This window comes from Medicago sativa, chromosome 5 (assembly GCF_051527215.1).
Source record: "Medicago sativa cultivar Bolivia chromosome 5, Bolivia_mono, whole genome shotgun sequence".
Classification (NCBI taxonomy): domain Eukaryota; kingdom Viridiplantae; phylum Streptophyta; class Magnoliopsida; order Fabales; family Fabaceae; genus Medicago; species Medicago sativa.
The window spans coordinates 21,579,025-21,600,435 of NC_140753.1; the positions used below are offsets into that span (position 1 = coordinate 21,579,025).

Below are 21,411 nucleotides of genomic sequence, written 5' to 3' on the forward strand. Positions count from 1 at the left end.
GTGTACGTAATTTGATTCTCAACTCTTTAAAGCTCATCATTTGTTGCATTTTACTCTTCATTTCATTACGGTTATTAAACTTTGTTTTTTAAGGGGGATAAAAAAATGTAGTATTATTTAACAGAACCGATAAATTCGAAATCGAAACCATGCAATATTTTTTTTTCACAAAAAATAAAAAAGAAAACTAATACTGATATCACTTTCAACAACTTGATTAGTCTTTTTCAAACAATTTTTTTTTATAGAATCTTTCAAACTATTTTTAATTGATTGATGAACTGACGATCTTTCTATACTACAAGTGGTTTATACTTTGAGTAAAAAAAAGTCTTCTTTTTTTTTTTAGTTTTTAATAATGTGATCAAGTGGTTTAAGTTTTGGAAGGATATGTTACAAGTGTCCCGTAAAAAAAACGATGCAAAAAAGATCGAAAATATAGAAGAAAATGACATATAAGAGTTGCACTCACAACTAACCCAATAAAAAATAGCTCTAAAAAAACCCAATAAAATATTGATTCATTTTCATGCAACCGACGATTATAAAACAGATTAATTATATTAATTGTAAATAGATTAATATTCATGAAACCGACATTTAATCCAATACAAAATTAATTAATTAAAAAATGGAGTCGCATCTAACTCAAATTTAGATGTCTTTAACTTTTTAGATATAAAATAGCAATAACTTTCTTAGTACTATAAATTTTTCCTTTGTAATAAGCTAACAATGCAAATTTACAAGTTCCTTGTACCTAGGGTTTCGGTTGCATCATCGGAGACGACATAGATCAAGTTATGGCTTCGCCAATTTGATGATTAAATTTGACAAGTGAATCAAACCGTTTTTAAGTAATAAATAAATAAAATCGACTCCACTGTCGTTTCGACTAAACAATTGGGTAAACTTATTAAAATAGTAAATAAAAGCAATAAAATGGGGAGTTTACAAATTTGATTTGATTGCGCAAAACAGTTAAGTTGATTGCAGAAAATTAAAATTTTTTATTGCAAAGCTTAGCGGCTATTAGGATTCCTTGAAGGTTACACACATTAGGCCATCCATTTATACATAAGAAAAACAAGACATTATTACTTACATTAAGAAGAACTCCGATTTAGCAAGACATTTTGTCCAAAAAAACCAAAGGGTTAAGATAAAAAAGGACATTAATATCTATGAAAGGTATGCCTACAAAAATTATTAAAGGTATAATAAAAAATAAATAAGACAACCAATGGAGATTGACTTTGACGAACAATGTTCGAATTTATATCGAGATGATCATATTTAATGTCATATAATATATCTAATAAGATTACATCCAATACAGAGAATCTATAGAATATCAAAATAAGTAAATAAGACAATTTTTTTTAAAGGAGTAAAATAAGACAAATTAAATGTATAGATAATTCTATTTATTTTTTAGGTAACCATAAACAAAACTCATATTTGCAACTCCCTTTTAAGAGAATTTGTCTACTTCGAAACATGGGTGGATTCAAACATATCATTTTGATGTGACTAAATTATAAAAGAAACTGATCGTAACTGATTAGAAGGTGACTGTCGGTGCTCTTTAATGCTGGTTGTTGGTGATGGAATTGCGTCAGCTTGAGTACTGGAACGGCAGGGGGTGTGTACATGCAGACACTCTAACGCTCAAGTCAGCAAAGGTCAGAAATGGGGGCTAAGAGATGAGAGAGATTTTCTCTGGGACTGCGAGGAGTCCCCTTTATATAGAGGTGGATGAATGCAGAGCAGTTGTATGGCACACGTGTGCCCGGCAGTTACGAAATCGTGGAAAGTGTAACCGTCGGGGAGAGATTCGCAGGAACGTGGGTGAAGAGACATTACAATCCCAACTTTATTTGTTTTTACTTATATATATAATAGCCCATATTCAATTGGATAGTCCCAAATCAAGCAGTGAAGGTTACACTTATGTTTGAGTATACCATTTTTAGTAAAAGTGAGGTCAATATACAAATATCCAACACAATAAAAAACTAATTCTCATTGCAAGGGCCATATAATCATATAAAATAAGCCAATTCTACAGTGCACAAATGAGACAAGTCTTGTATTATGCACAAACAAGTATTTTACTAATGAATCAATAAATCACACCATTAAATAGAATAAAATATGATATGACTTATTCATCTAATTATTAAAAAGATACTTATACATGGTGTATGATCATTTGCTTATACATATTAGACAAACGATGGGTAAAAAGAACCACGAACATAACCAATAACTCATAAAAGAACAACTAACAACACAACGAGCTTTATGAAGACGGTTATAGGAAATTCGTAAAGGAGAAGAAGAAAGAAAGGGAAGGAAGAAAGAAGAGGGCACAAAGGAGATTGGATATGATGTGTTTGCTTACCGTCCTTGCCTTGTTAACCTTCATTGCACTCTTTGAACTGTAAAAAGGATGGTAATGGTTAATAGTTATCCCTCGTCCTTGTTTATAAATAAAATATGAAAGAAAGTTGAAATAAGAATGAATCAACTAGAAATTATACACATACATATATTATGACCAATATTCAAAACATAGTTATTGTATTTTTGGAATGGAGTTGTCACAATTATACATTTCAATACGTTTTTTTTTTGTTGTTGTCTAAGAACCAAACAAGTTGAAATGGTGAGGGAAAATGTTTAAAGCATATAACAATTGTTTATTTTTATAATTTTGTTTATTTAAATTTATTTGTATATGAAAAGTTACACCCATAATATGTGAAATTATATAAGAAGTAAAAAAAAGTATATAAAATTTAAAAGTTACAACCATTGTATATGAAAATTTATTTAAATTACACACATGCATATATTATGACTGGTATTTAAAACATATTTTACTTCACCAAATTAAGTTACATTTTTTTTTTAATTCAAATAATAGCATATCATTCCTAATTGCACCTCACATTAGCATATTTGATCAAACACTTCTATGCTAAAGATATGTTGAAAAAGTGCTAGTTTTAGTGACAAAACTTAATGATATAATAATTATACGAAGCCTATAAAAACATATAGCTATATGTTCCTTTAGAGCTCTTTTATTTCTTCGTTGAATCCTCATTCTGTGTTCCTTTTGAGTTCCACAATGAAAGTACTTATTAAGTATTGGATTTTTAAAAAGGAAGACATTCTCATTGTGATTGGTCTTAGTTGTTCCATAAGTTAAGATAATTGATCTTCTCCCATCTGTTTTTGTTTATTTCCGTCAAATAGTCGAACGTGAGTTAACTCACACAAGTGTATTTTCAGCGTGAGTTAACTCACACAAATATATTTTTTAACACAAGTTAACTCACGTAGGACGGAAATCAGTAAAAACATATGGGATAAGAGCAATTCTCGAGTTTTAATTGGGATTGTTATGTCGTGGTTTTTTTTTCTTGTTTTGGTTGGTTTGTATCTAGACGTAGGAATGGGCCGAGCAACCTAGATTTATTAAGGCCTAGATTGTGTGATAAAAACAAATGTGAAATCCTTTTCCCACCCTCACATGTCTTGTGCACCCAAAACTTTTATTTTTTGTTGCCAAAATTTACTCCATAGATTTTAAAATTTGGACGGCAAATTCACTTTTATTGATGAAATCCATTCATGTCCTTTTTTTTTAATAAACTAAAGCATAATAACATCAAAGAGAATAAGGTATATATTATTTTAAAAGGGGGAAAATAGATTAAAAAAATTGGGGGTTATACATCTAACCGAGTAAATTCACACAAAAGTGTAGGTCGACCCAAACGAGTAATACAAAAATTTAAAACAACACATATGGATTTGCGGATCTGCCTCTATTTAAAGAGAGGTCTACAATGCGGTGAATGAACCAGCCATCTACACGGAAGCGGGCCCAAATACCATCAACTCCCTGGAACAAATGTCAGCAAGCTAAACGACTCTTTCGAGCTCCACAATCCAAGTCAAAGATAGAGAACGACGAGATATCATATTAGTCTGAATCAATTATGAGAATTGATACAAATATTAAGAGGGCAAACAATTTAAAGACGATGCTCATCACAGTCCGCCGGTGGCACCTGAAACAACCGCGACGAATATCAACAACACCGACCCACCAGCACGGAGGCGGTAGATCTTAAAACAAATCGCCGCCAACCATCCATAAACTAGATACAACACGACATCGTGGCCCTTGACAACCCTTTAAGTCGACGGCATCTAAGAGGACAATCAGAGAAGGTTGGGAAGTAGCCGATGCTTTTACCACCGGTAGAAAGGCGACACACAATGTCCATTCATGTCCTTACTTTCTCATAAATGAGATATATTCATGTCCTTCTTACTGGACATCTTTTATCTTGTACGAAATTTAGTTCATATCTCCTTTCCTAATTGCTGCCATGCATAATTGTCTCCCCCATTGAAGATTTATTGGTAGATAAAAATTACAGTTTAGAATTGGTATATATTGACTACAATTACAATATGATTACATCATTAGTTATTGTACATTTGTATATATATTTGTCTCACCCTTTTCTATCTCCTTTCCTAGGTTGTTGCTTCTTCATTCGGTTTTACAATGGTGCTTCGAAGCAGTACGTATACGTGCATTAGTTGATACAATGGTATTTACAGCGATGAGAAACAAAAACTAAAACCAATTACAACGAGGTTCAAATAGATTTAATAACTCATAAACATATATATAAAACTTCATGGTATGTAAGGACCAAGATATAAAAACTTCATGTTCATGGTATGTAAGGACCGAGGAGTCATATAAACTAATTTCAGTTGAATTTTTTTTTTTTGGTATAAAAGAGAGTCTAAGACCCACTTGAGAAGTGCATTTTATACATCTTGATTTTAAAATTCAGATTTCTAAAAATCATGAAAACGCATTTAACTACGGTTGAACCATAATTAAATTAACTACGGCTAATTTTTTTTTATAATCATCTTAATTCTATGATTCTTAATAAGATTGTCAAAATCGGGACTTTACTTCAAGTCGAAAGAAAATAGCAAAATCGGGACTCGTAAAATCGCATATTTTACTAAAAAACTTTTGTAGAATCGATATAAGAAATCTTTAAATTGCAATCAAAATCGATGGAGTTTACCAAAAAACAATAATACTAAATATATGTTACAAATGGTATATATAGTCATAAATGACTTAGGTTATAAGAAATCGTGAAATCACAACCAAAATTGATGGATTTTTCCTATATTTTAGGATTCTACTTGGATTTAAGTCGTTGAAGGTGAAAAAAGTCGCAAAATTTTAGATTTTATGATTTAAGTTGGGATTTTGATAACAATGATTCTGAAGGGGAAAAAAATCCAAATTTTGAAACATTGATATTTAGTAATTGGTTATTTTTGGATTTTCAGTGGGCGCGCGAGATGCGAGGGTGGGGAAGAATTTCACACAATTTCAAACCTATGTTTGAGTCTGACTTTCTCAAAAGTCAAGTATGATCGATTAGCTTATTTAAAGAAAAAGAAATTGCAACATAATCTCATTAGTATATTTATTCGTTAATCTATTTAAATAAGATATGTTATTTGAACAACTATTTTTTGGACAACCTATAGGACAACTTAAAATCCACAAAGAAATGTAGGTATTGACCTGAAAACTAAAACTATATATAGTATGATTTCAAAAGTTGTCACAAAATTATTATACAAATATTATTTTTCATTTAAATATATGTCAATAATGACTTAAAAACAATAGTTTTTGAATTTACATGGGACTCACCCCAAACAAAAAAACTTGCAATGATTAAAAAAAGGTTATAATTACATAATAAATAAATTATATTAACGTCTTTAAATAAATAACATGAGATATCTGTAAATAGACTAATGAGTTAATAGACTAATTGAATTATGCTTGCACTCACCTCCCCTAAAGTTTTATTAAAAGACACTCACACCCCCTCTAGTTTAGAAAAAACATTAACCTCCCTTAATTATTCATGATTGAAACACTTTCCCCTGAACACTAATGTCTGTTACTTTTGATGGTGCAAACCAACAACCTTTTCCTTCATCTTCATTCACGGTCAGTGATTGTTACGTGATTCATTGAAAGATGTGGCCAATGTATTGTTGTCAGTTGTAACAAACGAAGCAGCGGAAGGAATTGAGAGTATGAAAAAAGGTGATGGTGAATTGCAGCGATTGACACACAATTGGAACATCATTAACAACATTATTATACAAAATCCATTATTTAGAATTTTTTAGAATCAGTACAGATTCATAATTCCATTGGGGATAGGAACACATAGTTATATATATTCAAAATTTTGAGAAATACTCAATCAAAATCAGTTCAGATAAAAAAATTATTGAAATTGGCTTGGTGTTCATAAATTCTAAATGAAGATGAAGAAAAAGATTGTTGGTTTGCAGTTTGTGCCGCAAAGTAACAGAGGTTGGTGTCTAAAGGGGGAAAGTGCCTCAATCATGAAATAATTAAGTGAGGTTAATGTTTTTTCCAAACTAGAGGGGGTGTGAGTGTCTTTTAATAAAACTTCAGGGGAGGTGAGTGCAATTTGCACATTTTTAAATTTATTTAGTTTGTATCATTCAATTTGATATTTAATGCAATTTGATACAATTTTATATGCTATCATATGTCAATTCTGGTTAATGTAGATATGCAAGTTTAACTTGAGTATGCATAATTTATTTAGTTAACATGCATATGCATTATGCATAAATTCATACTTCTTTTTGATTTTACTCTTTTTCTTATCCGTCCTAGCATGTAATTGCTTACAACTTTTTATAAATTCCACTTTCAATCGTCGGTAGTCTAAGATCAGGCCATTGGCAGTGTGCAGTATACACAGAAAGCAATAACACATGCTATGTAGAGAGTGTAGAGACAATGGAAGTTATGCTCTGAACAATACCTTAGCCCTAAACAGGGATTCAACTGATTCAGAAGTCAATACTGCGTCACAATGCTTCCAATTTATAATTTGTTTCACTTACAGTTAATTGAAAATTGTTAAGTTGGGGAAGTGTCCAATTTAGCATACGGTAGACCGATGCTTAAATATCACTTAAACTTCAATGATGACTAGTGTCGCCATTTTAAAGTCAAATTAGTAGTCTCTAAATTCTTACGGTTGAAACAATGATTTGATCGGTGTTGATTTAACAAAAAAACAAGATCAAATATATGTTTGAATTCTGAGACACTAATATTTATTTTTCTTTATTTTTTTGGTTGATTCAACATGTTAGGATTGTTAGGATTTTCCCTCAAAAAAAAAAAAAGGATTGTTAGAATTTAAACACATGAGAATAGTTTAACCCATAGACTAGCCAATCGTGGGGGAGAACCACATAACTTAAGTACTATAATGATCATTTTTATTCAATGTGGGATGAGAGCTGCGTCCGTGACAAATTTCACATCGACACTGACTCAGTAGTAGTCATTTTCTCATGGACAACTTCACCCATCTATCATCAACATTTGATGGTGAGCTATAACCCAACATAAAGATAACCCTCATTAGGTGGGAGAGCTACATGATACATGTAACACATTAAACATCTTTATATATTCAATATGAAACTCTTACCACGTAATTAATTAGTTATCATTTTAGTCCTATGGACGAACAATATCATGAGAATTTCAAACAATTTTCAAACATTTTATATCCGATTACTATTACTAGTAATTAGCAGGAATATTCCTTATCTTAGCATACATTTCCCAATTAATAATTTAATATATCGTGTGTGTATACTACCAAACAACTTTGCCAATCTCCATGTGGTCTCTAATAATGAGAAAGTGAGTGTTAAATTATAAAAAAAAGTGGTTAGTGGGTTTTAATGGTAGAGATTTTCAATGGAGAAAACTTGAGAAAATTTTCAATGGAGAGGATCCAAACCCCAAATTAAGGATCAGTAAAATAAAATTAATCTAATCCACTAATCACTGCAAGCCAAAGCAAACACTGCACTCTCTTCCTCTTTTCTTTATACTCCGTACAAATCAATATTCTTTTAGACGTGTTCGAATGTCATTCCCTCAATTACTGGCTCCAATCCCTAGAATCATATTGTTTATATGATTCACAAACACCAGATCAATTCCCCCTGACCACTATTGATAACATTTGTTTTGCCTTTTCTTGCTACATTCTCAATCAAATGAAATATATTTGTAGTTTTGCTATGTCTAGTAGTACTATAAAGTATATTAATATATTATTTAATTATTATAATATGATGATAGTACCTGCACAAGATAAGATAACGATGACTTCAATTTAATTAGTATGCTAGCTAATGTTAAAATGTGTCAATTCAATTATTGAGCTTCAAAGTTAGAAGAAGTGCAAAAATTAGAGCCATTCAACTAGCATAGGATTCTAAACTTCATCACATGCTTTGTCTCTTTACCACATGACTCTATGAGCAACTACGTCACAAAAGAATTTAGAGGGAACCTTCCCACTCTAAGCATGAGTATTAGGCAAGTGGAGGGGTCACTTACATTACATGTATACATATTTATTCATGTTCTTTTCGAATCCTTCATTCGTTCCTATTTATAAGAGAAAATTAGGTTAATAAAAGTTGATGTATCTGATTCAAATTCAATCTAGATACATCATATTTTATTACTCAAATTTCTCTTATAAATATGACCGGATGAAGTGATATCTTAACGTATGAAAATTCACTTTCCTTTAAATTTGTTTAGTCTTCTCTATTAGGGAAAATAACTTGCATAAAACAATTATAAAAAGCTGAACAATTAAGAAAATTAGAATTTCCTAAAAAATTACATATATTTTTTTGTTTGTGTATACTAGTAAGAAAAAAATTGTGTAGACTTTTAGACTAGATAGGTTGTTGGTGGTGCACTAAATGCTGATGAAAAAGGCTATTTAATTTAGATGTGGGGTACCATGTAGTGAGACCCTGAACTCTAAAAATAGAAGATGACAACAGACTTTGAATTGAGTTAATTGGGTCTGTGGAAACATGACTGTCCAATTGGTCTTTGGTCTCAACCAATCAAAGATAAGAAGCATATCCATGCAAGCATCTACCTACCCCATTTGCAAACAAAATAATTTGTCCCCTGCTTTTTCATTTTTGAAATTCATTCACATTAATATGTGCTTATAGTTGCCTTGATTTATTTTTTATTTGAATCCTGACTCAAATAAATTTTGGTAAGATTTTACATACTTCTAAATCAAATTCTGAATTATCAAGACCCCTTTCAGTTGGAAACGAGAATGTTAAGATAAAAAAAATTGCTTTGGCATTTTTACCTAGGACTTAAGATTCCTGCCCCTATGATCATGGATAGTGACACACATGCATAGATTATAGACACAGCAAGCTACAACTAAAGTACTATTCCATTTTTGTACATTTGAATAAATCAACAATGAGTACAAGATTCAATTACCATATCAAATGAAGCAGATCATAACCATGCACTAGACAAGTTCAATTATTTGACATCATGTTTCTTCAGCAGAAAGAATCTCTTCATGTTTAGAGACACAAAATCAAAAGAAATACAACTAAAAAAAAGATCAAACATGCATGGTAAAGATGTCATTTTTATTTCTTTATACAAAAACAACATAATCTCTTAACTACCCAATTAAGCTCTAGCTAGAGTAAAAGAGGAAACAACTAAAACATAGAAATCGCTAAAAAAAGAAGAAAAAGTTACATAACTTAACCAAATATTCTAGCTAGCTAGCACTATTTTTTTGGCCGAGTTGTGTCTGAATCTTAGTGGATCGTGACAACAAGACCACTCTGCACTTGCAATACTTCATGACTAGCTAACACTAAGAAATATAAAAGAAAAATTTAACTAACTAAAGTTGAGATACATAGTTATATTTTTCCATCTCTATGATCAATTAGCTATAGCCCTTTCAACATGGCGTATGAACACAGTTTCTAACTCAGGTGGAGTGAAAAACTCTCTTGCTTTACCGCGATAATTCCATTTCAAAGAAGCTTTTCGTTTCCTCGGAGCTGGTGGACATATCAAAGTTGTTGGAATCCTTGATCCTTCCCCTCTTGGTGTTGTTGAACACTCTTCCTCCATGTCACTTTCCTCTTGCTTACTTTTCTCCAAAGGGATTGTATGTATCGGCTTCAAATTCAATGGTGTTCTTAAATTGATCACCCATTTTCTATTTTTCTCTGAATTTTCTAACCCTCCTTCCACCTGTGAATTGTCAGATAATAACCCCATATTTAACCACAAAAAAAGTGTTGTGTATGAGGGAATAAAGACTATGGTTTTGCTTTTTTCTTGAGGAATAAAATGAAACTGGTGGGAAAGTGAAAAGTAGTGAGGAGAAGAAAGAATAAAGAGAGGAATTGGAGAAGTTTTTTGCACTTAGAAAGAACTTAAGGAAAAAAGAAGTATGGTTTAGGTTAAGTGGAAAAGAGCTTGTTTGAGAAGTTTGTAGAAAAGTGAGGGGACAGAAGGAAAGTAGGTTGAAAGAGTTTGAGGACTTTTTTATATATAGGGAATTTGGTGAGCGTGTAAAAATGATTGTAGTGTTTTTTTAGATATAGAAATGGAAATTACTTTCAGGAATAAAAGCACATGCAGTTGCTACAATTGTATGGAAGAAATGTGATGATAACAAAATGATATATTTGTGACATTACCTTTTAAATCCACCCTAAAAAAAAAAATGCTCATGCTGTAATTTAATACTTCAAAGCTTGTGTTGTATAAATTAGTATAGATCAAACTAAAATATAAGAAGAGATTCATGACTTGCTTGCTCCATAAGAAACTTGGGGTTTGTTTACTTTCTAGAAAGATTTTCTATTTTTTAGTTTCTAAAATTTGTATTCATTTTAAATTGTTAACAAAGAGATAGAAGACTCAATTAGCAAACACTTGTGATAGAGAGAATATGAAAAGCAAGCTATAGTGTTTTGACATTTTAATTTTAATTTTTTTAAATGTTAGATCTCTTTCCAAAAATTGTAAAAGAAAATGGTGAGATAAATATTAGATCTATACTATTTTATGTTTATAAGGAACTGAATATAAAAAATGTTAAAAGAATGGAAATTACATTTTCCACCATATGAGTTTCTCGAACGCCTTATTCGGATTCTAAAATCCGAAATATTTCAACGTGTTTTTAAGGTTTTTATGAGGTGTTTATGTCGTTTGAATTCTATAATCCGAACTAAATAGAACGTCCAAAAAATTCATAGGGTGGAAAATGAATCCGTAAAGTATTATGTCGTAACTATTGAACGGTCATGTAATAAAAAAAAATAAAAATTGGAGAGAGAAACCTGAAGAAGGTTAGGTTGTGACGTAAGGGTGGTGGAGAGTATTGAATAGAGCAGTGAGAGACAAAAGAAGCAGCAGATGAATGAAGAAAGAGTGAGATGTTGGTGCCGTGACAGTAGCTGACCATAGACCAGGACATAAGACCACCCAATCTAGACTACATGTCTCATTTCAAATATAGTTGTCCCATAACTATGTTTCATAGGGTAAAAAATCCCCAGACATTAATTTCATATCTTAGGGTACAAAAATTTGAAAGTACTTTTAGTGTGTGTGAGTTATAATATTAGACTATTTAGAAAAACAAAGAAAAAACACTTCACATTTTCCACTAAATTTTATCTAAAATATTTGGGTGCACCACTACAACATATTAAAACAATTCCATGGTAAAAATATACTATTCTAGCTTAGGCATTCTCATTATTTTTTTTTCTTTTGCAAAAGGATAAACAAACTAATGAATTTTATGTAAATACTAAAAAAACAGAAAGGATAAGAATATATATGAATATATGGCGTAAAAACAAACATCAACATCTGTAGGGTTTCAAAAAAAGTAACTTTTTTTGTACATACTTTAAAGGAAAATGTTCTATATTCCATATTCCATTTTAATAACTTTACATATTGGGTTCCCGTAGCTTTACAACTTGGAAAAAGAAGGTCTTTTTTATCCCAAACTTTAAATAACCTCACAAATTTGAAATAAGAAAATGAAAGGATCATATAAATTTAAAAGAAACAAAAAGTAAATTACAATGTAGCTTTGCAACTTCTGGAAGCAATTATGGGTCATTTGTTTATTGCTTGAAATTATCAGTGGCCAATTTAGTGCAGGGAAGCAAAAGGACAAAGCTTACCTACATTACTATATTTGTTGTTCTCTCCTAGAAAAAATAATATGTGATCAAATAAAGCTTTGAAGCAATTATGAGTTTAAATTAATTTGTATCATGTGTTTCACTAGCCATATGTTTTTTTAAACAGTGGTTACAACATCTATGACACTAGCTAAATTTTGTATATAGAAAGAAAAGGATGGAAACAATTTCAAATGGTTAAAAAAATTAAGATTATTTACAGGTATTATTTTGTTTGGTACTCAATGATGTCACCATTCTCCTTTTAGCTTCATATTTCTTCATCCAATTCAAATTTTAATTGGTTAGAAATTCAAATAAAATGTATGTGAAAACAGGAAAGGTATTTTTGACATGAGAAAAGTTGTTGGACACCATATTTTATACTGTCTTCAAATTATACCACCACTTGTTTTCTGGGAAAAGATATTGGAACATTGGAGAACAGATTTTCACTTCAACACCGTATAAAATACAGCCAGTTACAATTTTTGAAGATTTTCCGCCATCCCTTGCGTGCACAGACTGATTTGATTGCTGGGAACCACGGATGATGCACGGTGTCACTGGGGGAGATGTAAAAACTGTGTTCTAATAGCACGGCTCTATTTTTGGCGTATTTTTGTACAATGTCCTTACACAATATGGGTATTCTGATGTCAAAATATCAGTGTTCATGTGAAAAATAGTCCTAAAAAGATATTCTGTTTAAAAAAAAAAACTTCGTCATCTCCCAAATAATAAGGTTGACACTTTTCTTAGGACTTGTAAAACACAGGAGGAGGACGACAACAACAAAGCCTTATCCCACTAAGTGGAGTCAGCTACATGGATCAAATTACACAATAATGTTCGATCATAAACCATATTTGTAAAACACAGGACATAAGACATAAATTTATTTTTTGACAGGAAAAGAAGAGATGATTATTATATTCAAGATGATTGTTTGCCATCATGGCACAACATATAATAATACAGGCGCAATAGAGATTAAATATACATAGAAGATTGTCAGTGATATATAGAGAAGGAAAAAAAACTAAGGTTTAAGGAGGGTATGTTTTTTGATGGGATCGATTGAACTTTTCGGACGATTTCATTACAACCTTGAATAACCTCTGTGGTCGTCATATTGTTCCATGAAATCATCATTGAACTTTTTGAAACTATCCATAATAGCAGGCATTTCTTCCTCAGCTGGTAATATAGTTGTCCTCAAATGGAAAACCCTACACAAAGTTTAGCACAAAGAAGCGTAAGAAACTAGAAAAAGAAAACCAATAGAACGTACGGTCTGATTGGTCTGAGATGACGTTTTCTGTTTACATTTCTTATATTTGCTTTTAATTGCAAAGTTATACAATGTTTTCACTGTTTTCAGTATAAATCTTTTAAAAAAGAGAACAGAGTGAAAACAATGAGTAGTTTTACAGTTAAAAGTGTAGGAAAAGCAGAAAACTTTCAGTACAAATCTTTTAGAACAGAGAACAAAGTGAAAATAATGAGCAGTTTTACAATTAAAAGCAAAGATCGTTTTTCGAAAGGTTTACTTGTGAAATATATCAAGGCTTCAGAAGACATTTTCGGTTTACATTTCTTGCTACTTTTACCTTTAATTGCAAAGTTGTTCATTGTTTTCAGTACAAGTCTTTTAAAACAGAGGCAAGGTGAGAGTAATGAGCAGTTTTACAATTAAAATGAAAAATAGGAAATAAAAGAAGAAATAGTTTTCCGAAATATTTACTTGTGAAGTATTAGGTCATATTTGGATAAACAACTTGATTAAGCGCTTATAGCATAACCACTTATGATATAAGTGCTAATGTATAAGCCTATTTCTATAGCAAAAGATAAAATAAAGTTAGATTATTTTTATATAAGCTATAAGTTATTTTCATATGCTAGCTTATGGAACTCTCCTGGAGAGCTTATGAAAATAAGCTGAAATCAGCTAATGGACATGCCATAAGCTGTTTTTGTAAGTTTTTTCAAACAATCTCAAGAGTGCTTATGACAGTAGATAAGCTCAAATAAGTCAATCCAAACAGACCCTTAGAATGGTGGAAAAATAATTCTGATTTAGCCTAAAAATGGCATAGAAAAAGGGATAAAAGAAGAAAATAAAGGGGATGAGCGTGTACCCTTCTTTCTGTCCAAATCCTGAGCCAGGAACAGTGGATATGCCAGTGGCTTCCAAAAGCTTGAGACAGTAGTAAACATCTGCAGCTTTTCCAGCCTGTTTAGCAGTCTCTAAAGCTTTTGGTGGCAGTTTTATTTGAGGGAATGAATACATGGCACCTGAACAAAACTCAATGGATCAATAATGGTTTACCAGGCCAAAACAGTCCAATAATGTTGCTGTAACATGAGAATATATGGAATGTGTTTCGAACACCGTCATTTATTTATACCTTCTGTGAAATTGCAAACAACATTCCTGCAGCTGTTGAATCCATCAGTCATGATCCTTGCTCTTCTTCTTAGTGATTCAAGTATTCCTTTGCTGCATATTATTAAAGAGAATTGTCAATTTTCTACTACCTAAAGAGCCTTCTTTTTATGACTTAGATCAGACATTTGGAAAGTTGTATGAGAGAAATGTTGATTTCTAACTATGTATCATCGACACTTCAAATCAAATGTGCATCTGGTGTCTGCCATATGTCAGTATCGGACACTAACACAATACTCACACATGTGGTTACATTCAATCACTTTTATTTTCTTAAATAATTACAAGTTAAACATGTGCCCGTGTCGGTATTGTGTTCGGAGTATGTGCCAGTGTTTCATAGATTTCTAATGTTTGAATACAACCCTACAGAAAATGGAAGTTAACCAAACGAAATTTTTTGATTTTGACATTTAGCAAATTAGTCTTTAAGATGATTACCTCTCCCTAACAAATTGGTCGTAAGAAATATCTCCAGGTTTGGGTGGATTGATCATTAGTCCCATCTGTAGAACATAGGTAAAAACGGGAAAGGGTGAGGAAAAGGAGATAGGGAAAAAGAGAACAAGTCACAATAAACTATCCGACAGAAAAACATAAGTGCTAACTCACAAATATTTGTGCTGGAACATTTGGACTAAGTGATATTGATGCAACTTTATAGATCTCATCAACTGTCTGCAAAAGAAAATGAGGATAAAAGAAATACATCAGCAGTGTAGCTACAACAAAAATTGAAGGTCAGACAATGTGTTAAACACTTGCATGTTAACTCAGATGGTCCTATATATCTAGACAACAGTCAATGAGTGCAAAAAGCTATTTTACCACAGCAAAAATATTCAGTTCGTTAAATTACATGCGCCATGTACTGTTTCATGATGTCTCAGCTCAGTGGAAAGAGTTAAACTTTGAACCTCAAGGGATGGAGTTCAAATTCCTTCAGAGTCGGTTGTAAAACGATCATTGGTTTCATTTTAATTAATAATAATTTCTCTGTTTCCCAATTTAAAAAAAAAAAATGGGGGCATTACATGAAATTGTGTCTTCCTATTGATTACATCTTGTATTATTCCTTTAATGTTCGACAGTTTATCTACCACTTCATGCCGTGACATGAGCTTCTCAATGATATAAGAAAAACTCAACAGGAATTAGCCACAATAAAGCTTGTTAAACATAAAATCATACACATGCTTTCAACATTTCACGCAACAGCTTAAACTTGTGAGATGTTATGACCGTATAGTCTAGAGTTTGATCCTTGCTTGCTCTCATTTTTCTAAAATTAACTTAAATTTCAGTACAAGGTAGGGTGGACTTGTGCATTATCCATGTTTCAAGCTCCGTAGGGATTTTGCATGAGAGAACGTGTTAAATATAAAATCGTTCATGTGCTTTCACATGACAGCTTACACTTTATGAATAGTTAATCCATGAAAAATCTATACTTTCTAAATGTTATAAGAAATATCAGCTTGACACTCGGCAAGAAAATTCATTAACACAGATTATGAAGGAGACAAACCTCTGGAGGAATGTTGGTCATTTCAAAATATCCACCACGTTGTCCACATTCACCAAAATACCCTTTTGACACCGAGTGAAAAGAAACAAGCTGGACTTCCTTGCTTAAAGGTGGCCCCATATCCATCAAAACCTTTTTGTGCAAAGAAAATTACAGTATTATCTCAAGTTAATAACTGAGTCAAAACGTCAAAAAAGAAACTAATGAAGCAAAGTATACCTTTTTGGCACTAATGAAGGGTCGCTCATCCTGATATATATTCGTCTGGTAAACCTCATCTCCAAGCAAGACTAAATTTTCTTCATAACAAAATTGCAAAACCTCTCTTAAATTCTCTTCACTAAGGCATTGACCAGTAGGGTTTCCAGGATTTATGATCACCATTGCTTTAACCTGAAAAAATTTCAATTTATAAAAAATAATGTCATATTCTTCAAAGGCATTAGTTTTTGTAAGTTCTATGTAGAAATAGAGTGGAATTTAACATTTGTAAAGAAAAAACACATACAGTTAATCCTTTATAGCGAGCCTCTCTAACTGATTTTCGAAGTTCATTAGTATCAAGACCCCAATTTGCTGTCTCTTCAAGGTAGTATGGAACAAGAGTACCCCCAAGAAGAGCAATTGTTGCAGAGTAAAGTGGGTATTGTGGGACTGGAACCATAATCTGGCAATAAAAAATTGTTGGAAAATTATTTGAAAGAGCAATTTGACCACAGAAAATTAAGTACCGGAAGAAATAGACTATATTACCCCATCTCCTTCGCCTCTGATGATAGTATTTAATATCTGCATCACAGCCTTGCTCGCACCGTCAGTAAGATAGATGAACTCTGGATCACTACAAACAGAGGAAGAAGTAATTATTCATGTTCCTAACAAATTGGAAACTAAACTTAAGGCCATTTATAAGATGTTTTTGCAAGGCAGAGTAGAAAACATTGTGAATATGGAGCATAAACAAATACCTCGGATAACCATCACGCCTCTGTATAAACTCTGCCACTTCCTTCCTCACTGCCGGAGTGCCTCGAGAATCACTATAAGCACCTACAATATAGCATTAGTTGCTGCACATTACTAGAGATTCATTGTGTAAAGTAATTAATATGGTTTTTCAGACTTAGACGCAAAAGAAATCCTAGATCTGAAAGGTCCATGAGAGGCAATGGAAGAGGTTTTCATCTGCTTGTGCTGTTGCTGTATCTGAAATTAAGTCTTCAATTCCATGTATATTTCTATGTGATAGATTGCAAGTGGACTACAACTAATTATACATGAAAACATGCTCAACTAAACTGTTACATATAAAAATCATTCATGATTCTATTACTAATTGAACCAGCTTTAGAAATAGTTGGATTACAACATAAAAGCCTCTATGACCAAAAGGTCAACCTTTTCGCCACCATTCTAATAAAAATGAGACTTTGAACACAATGTGGAATTGACCTATGTATCTTCTCCTGCTCCAAAGCCAAAGGTCCCTTATGAACAGCTAACAACTTAGGAACCGTTTACTTTCTAACAGCATGTTCAATTTTTTACTTTGTACGTGTTTTCCTAGTAAGACATTTGGTTATGGATGTTCCTTTTTAATTGTAATAGAGAGAAAATGTAAGGCAACTAGAGAGCATGCATTCTTGAAAACATTGCAAACAATGTTACGACATTTTTCATAATTTTGACAAAATATTCAATCTATTTTCAAAATGTATGGTCAAAAACTTCCATAATGTCTTCTCTAATGTTTATTTTATCAGTGAAAATGGAAACATAAAACACGAGAAGAAAACAAGTCCTTAAGATTTTGGTATAGTTGGTTCTCGTGACATAAACTATTCCCAACCATCTTCATGAAGCAAGTTTTTTAGGGTTAACTTACAATCGATTAAAAATCCTTAGGAAAGAAAAACAAAGGATGATTGAATGGAAAACTCGCAGATATTAAAGGTACCTCAAAATGTATGGTCATAGTCTGCATTTGCATCAATAATATAAAATTCATACTGAAAGATACAAAACTTTGACCGGATTACTCAATTAATGAAAATTGTCCAAATTTTTCAGAAACTTTTTCAGCAAGAGAATATACACAGCACTAGTGTTCAATACACATAATTTCTAACTTTACCACATTATATAACAATGAATTGACATATGGTATGAATACCTAAACCACCAGATGTGAATGAGAGATTAACAATGATATAACAATGAATTGACATATGGTATGAATACCTAAACCATGAATTGACATATGGTATGAATACCTAAACCACCAGATGTGAATGAGAGATACTGCTTAGCTCTTGCAATTGCATCAGCTGGGAATAGCAGTCCAACGTTAGGATCATCAAGTAGGAATGGAGCCTGGCACAAAGCAACAACCTGTCCAGGAAAAATTCTATAGGTTAGCTTCAGGAACCACATTAGAATAATCAACAAATAAAATACTTTAAACTCTAACAATTTAATTAAATGTGGAGTATGTTTAGCAGATCATATTACAAAAATTACAAGGGGCAATTAGTAAAAGTAGAAATATGGTAGTTGTGCTGAACCTGGCGAGGGAAGGTCAGTGGTTTCTGTCCCAAAGCATGTGGGTTTCCAACATTAGTGAATATAATCTGCCAATATTTGAAAACAAGTTATTTTAACAGAAAATGGACATGAATATAAGTATAACTCTTTTGAGCAACTTAACTATGAGAAGAGGTAGACTAATAGCATACACAATAAGACTATAGTTACATAAACATATATTCAGCCTTTTAAGCAATCAAATCTTGGGATATACAAGTCGACAAGAATATAGATATAAACTCGTTAAATTTCAAGCAGCTGGAGAGTATGGCAAAAACTGATATGTGCACTGATGAAGATTTTTCCACGTAAAAATTAGCTATACAACTTTCCCAAAGTGTAACATACTACCATTACCATGGTGGCAATGCTAAAGTCTATAACTTGTTCAACAGGGTCACACTTGTGGATCACGCCAAAAATGCATGAGAAACTATGAATAGTTGGCAATAACAGTCTTCAGTTTACATTATAGATTGTATAGAAAATATAATACACATTCAATGAAAGGATTTCAATGATAAGGTCAGATTTAATCCTTCAACCAACCTATAAGTGCAAGTTAAGCAGATATATCTTTATATAATCCAGAAAAGAAATTTGACTATACCTTTTTGCCCTCCTTCTGAAGCTCGGTAGCTCGAAGGTATAATTCACCTCTGACAGCATACTGAGCCTTCTTCACGTTTTCATTAATCGACTCATAGTCTAAGGGCTTTGGTGGCATTGTGAAGCAAAAGATTTCTTGCAGATGTCACTAAAAGAAAACAAAACAAATTATTAACAAATTAAATGCCAACCAAAATAATTCAAAGAGGAAAAAGACTAAATGAAAACCGTCTAGTAAGATCTAACACTGCAATAAAGCATCATAAAACTACCTTACACTACTACACGTTAAATATTTTAAATTAACTTAGGGATACCACTGCAATCTTACTGATTTTTCAATAACAGAATTCAAGCTAACTATAGAAGTTAAGACTGACACATGCTTTAAATTGTGCATGTTGCAGAGACCTCTAAAACCATTATATTGCAGCTGCAGACCGCAATTTAAAACTATGGACTAACATGCTAGACGCATAGAAGTCATAGTCCAACAATCATACACAACATGGTCTTCTTCGACCCTTATGTCTCTCCAGCAAAATCTCAACTGTTAGATTAATCCAACGGATAAGATTTGGAAAGAGAGGATGGAGAGCTAACTTTATCATAGATCATAACATACCATGGACTCTTAAGTACTTTAAGCAACACAGCATATGCCACATGATGGTACAATTACAAATGCATCATCAACAAATTTGCATGAAAATAGAGATAACAAAAATAAACTTTTATGACAAAGATAACAGAATCAAAGACCAGTATAAATGCAAAAGCATGTGACCACACGAATATGTGCTCCCCCAACTCAAAACCTATGCACAGCCGACACTTCAGATTGAACCTTTGTTCGTTGTTCAACAGTTATCAGACACCGGCAGGACACTGACACACGTGATTATATTCAATTATTTCCATTTTCTCAACTTACTACAGTCCACGTATCGATGTTGTGTCTATGTATGTTTTTCATAGCTCAATACTAAAGAAAATGACAACACAAAGTATAGAAAAAATAAACAGTTGCAAAGAAACCGAAAAAGGCAGTGAACAAACAATACACAATACATCATAAAACTGAGAAAACCACAATCAAATCATGACATAGATTCCAAATTCATGAAGAAAACACATCATACAAAACCAAAAACGGAAAACAAGAATCCTCAAAATAACACAAACCCAATTAAAACAAAAGTCAAAAGATACAATTTTTAGCTATAAATTTCAAGTGGGTCATTTCATCATGTTATATGGATCAGTCAAAGTTAAGAAACGTTACCTTAGATTGATTGATAGAAGAAGCACCGAGTGATAAACAACAAGTGTAGTTTCACAATGTTATGTTATACAAGTGTGACAACATAACTTACATAAGAGTGAGTGTTATTTTTGTCTGTAGCAAAAAGTATAATTATTTATTTATGTGGCAGTGGCAGTTGATGAAAACAATAGCAGAATCATAGCCACTGAAAAAAAGGGTTCAAAAGGATTATTGAATTTTTGCAAGGGAAGGGATAATGCTTGTGATTGATTTTGTGGCCTAGCTTTAGGCTTAAAGGGTATTGTCAATAGATAACAAGGCATTGGTGTTGAGTCTTTCTTTGATTGTGTTTTGACACATTGGAGATGTGTCATTTTCTTTTGGTGGAGTGGTTCATGTTTGTTTGTTTTGTTGTATGTTTTAGATATGGTATTTGGAGAATTTTCTTTCAGTCTTCTCTCCTTTGTTCTTGCCTAATTTTTGTAAAAAGATGAACTTTATATGTCACATTCTTTCCTTGTAAAATTAAAGATAATTTGCAATTGAATTCAAATGATTAATGAATTATATTAAAAGATTAATCGTTTAGAAGAATTTGAATTTGATTTTTAAGTTTATCAATTATTGACATTTGTTTGGTTGTGTGTTTTAGATGTGGTATTAGAGAATTTTATTTCAGTATTCTCTTTGTTCTTGCCTTATTTTTGTGTGTTGGTGGGGGACTTTATATATGTC

The 21,411-nt window shown here is 32.0% G+C and overlaps 1 protein-coding gene and 1 pseudogene across 3 annotated transcripts; both read right to left on the bottom strand.

Moving 5' to 3' along the window:
- Window positions 1-9,624: 9,624 nt before the first annotated feature.
- LOC146920988 (cyclin-dependent protein kinase inhibitor SMR6 pseudogene) lies at window positions 9,625-10,550 on the bottom strand (annotated as a pseudogene). Its single transcript, XR_015011958.1, has one exon. The product of XR_015011958.1 is annotated as a cyclin-dependent protein kinase inhibitor SMR6 pseudogene (transcript).
- A 2,578-nt stretch (window positions 10,551-13,128) lies between these two features.
- On the bottom strand, window positions 13,129-20,760 carry AOAT2 (alanine-2-oxoglutarate aminotransferase 2). 2 transcript variants are annotated; one of them, XM_085714396.1, is made up of 14 exons: window positions 20,695-20,760; window positions 19,411-19,557; window positions 18,779-18,844; window positions 18,488-18,605; window positions 17,183-17,264; window positions 16,968-17,055; window positions 16,723-16,881; window positions 16,434-16,607; window positions 16,215-16,346; window positions 15,299-15,364; window positions 15,128-15,192; window positions 14,646-14,737; window positions 14,376-14,532; window positions 13,129-13,463 (listed from the first exon to the last, which is right to left on the bottom strand). In XM_085714396.1, the coding sequence occupies exons 2-14, from the start codon at window positions 19,525-19,527 to the stop codon at window positions 13,334-13,336; spliced, it is 1,446 nt and encodes a 481-aa protein (XP_085570522.1). In that variant the 5' UTR covers window positions 19,528-19,557; window positions 20,695-20,760; the 3' UTR covers window positions 13,129-13,333. The 2 variants fall into 2 exon arrangements, with proteins under 2 accessions (XP_085570522.1, XP_085570523.1); XM_085714397.1 differs by lacking the exon at window positions 20,695-20,760 and having other exon boundaries at window positions 18,388-18,605; window positions 19,411-19,559.
- Between the last annotated feature and the right edge of the window lie 651 nt (window positions 20,761-21,411).

Coding starts and splice junctions, on each gene's coding strand:
- AOAT2 (XM_085714396.1), bottom strand. CDS start 19,527: ATGCCACCAAAGCCCTTAGACTATGAGTCGATTAATGAAAACGTGAAG. Junction 18,606..18,778: donor CACTGACCTTCCCTCGCCAG/GTTCAGCACAAC, acceptor TTTCCTGGACAG/GTTGTTGCTTTGTGCCAGGC. Junction 15,365..16,214: donor TGACCAACATTCCTCCAGAG/GTTTGTCTCCTT, acceptor TTTCTTTTGCAG/ACAGTTGATGAGATCTATAA.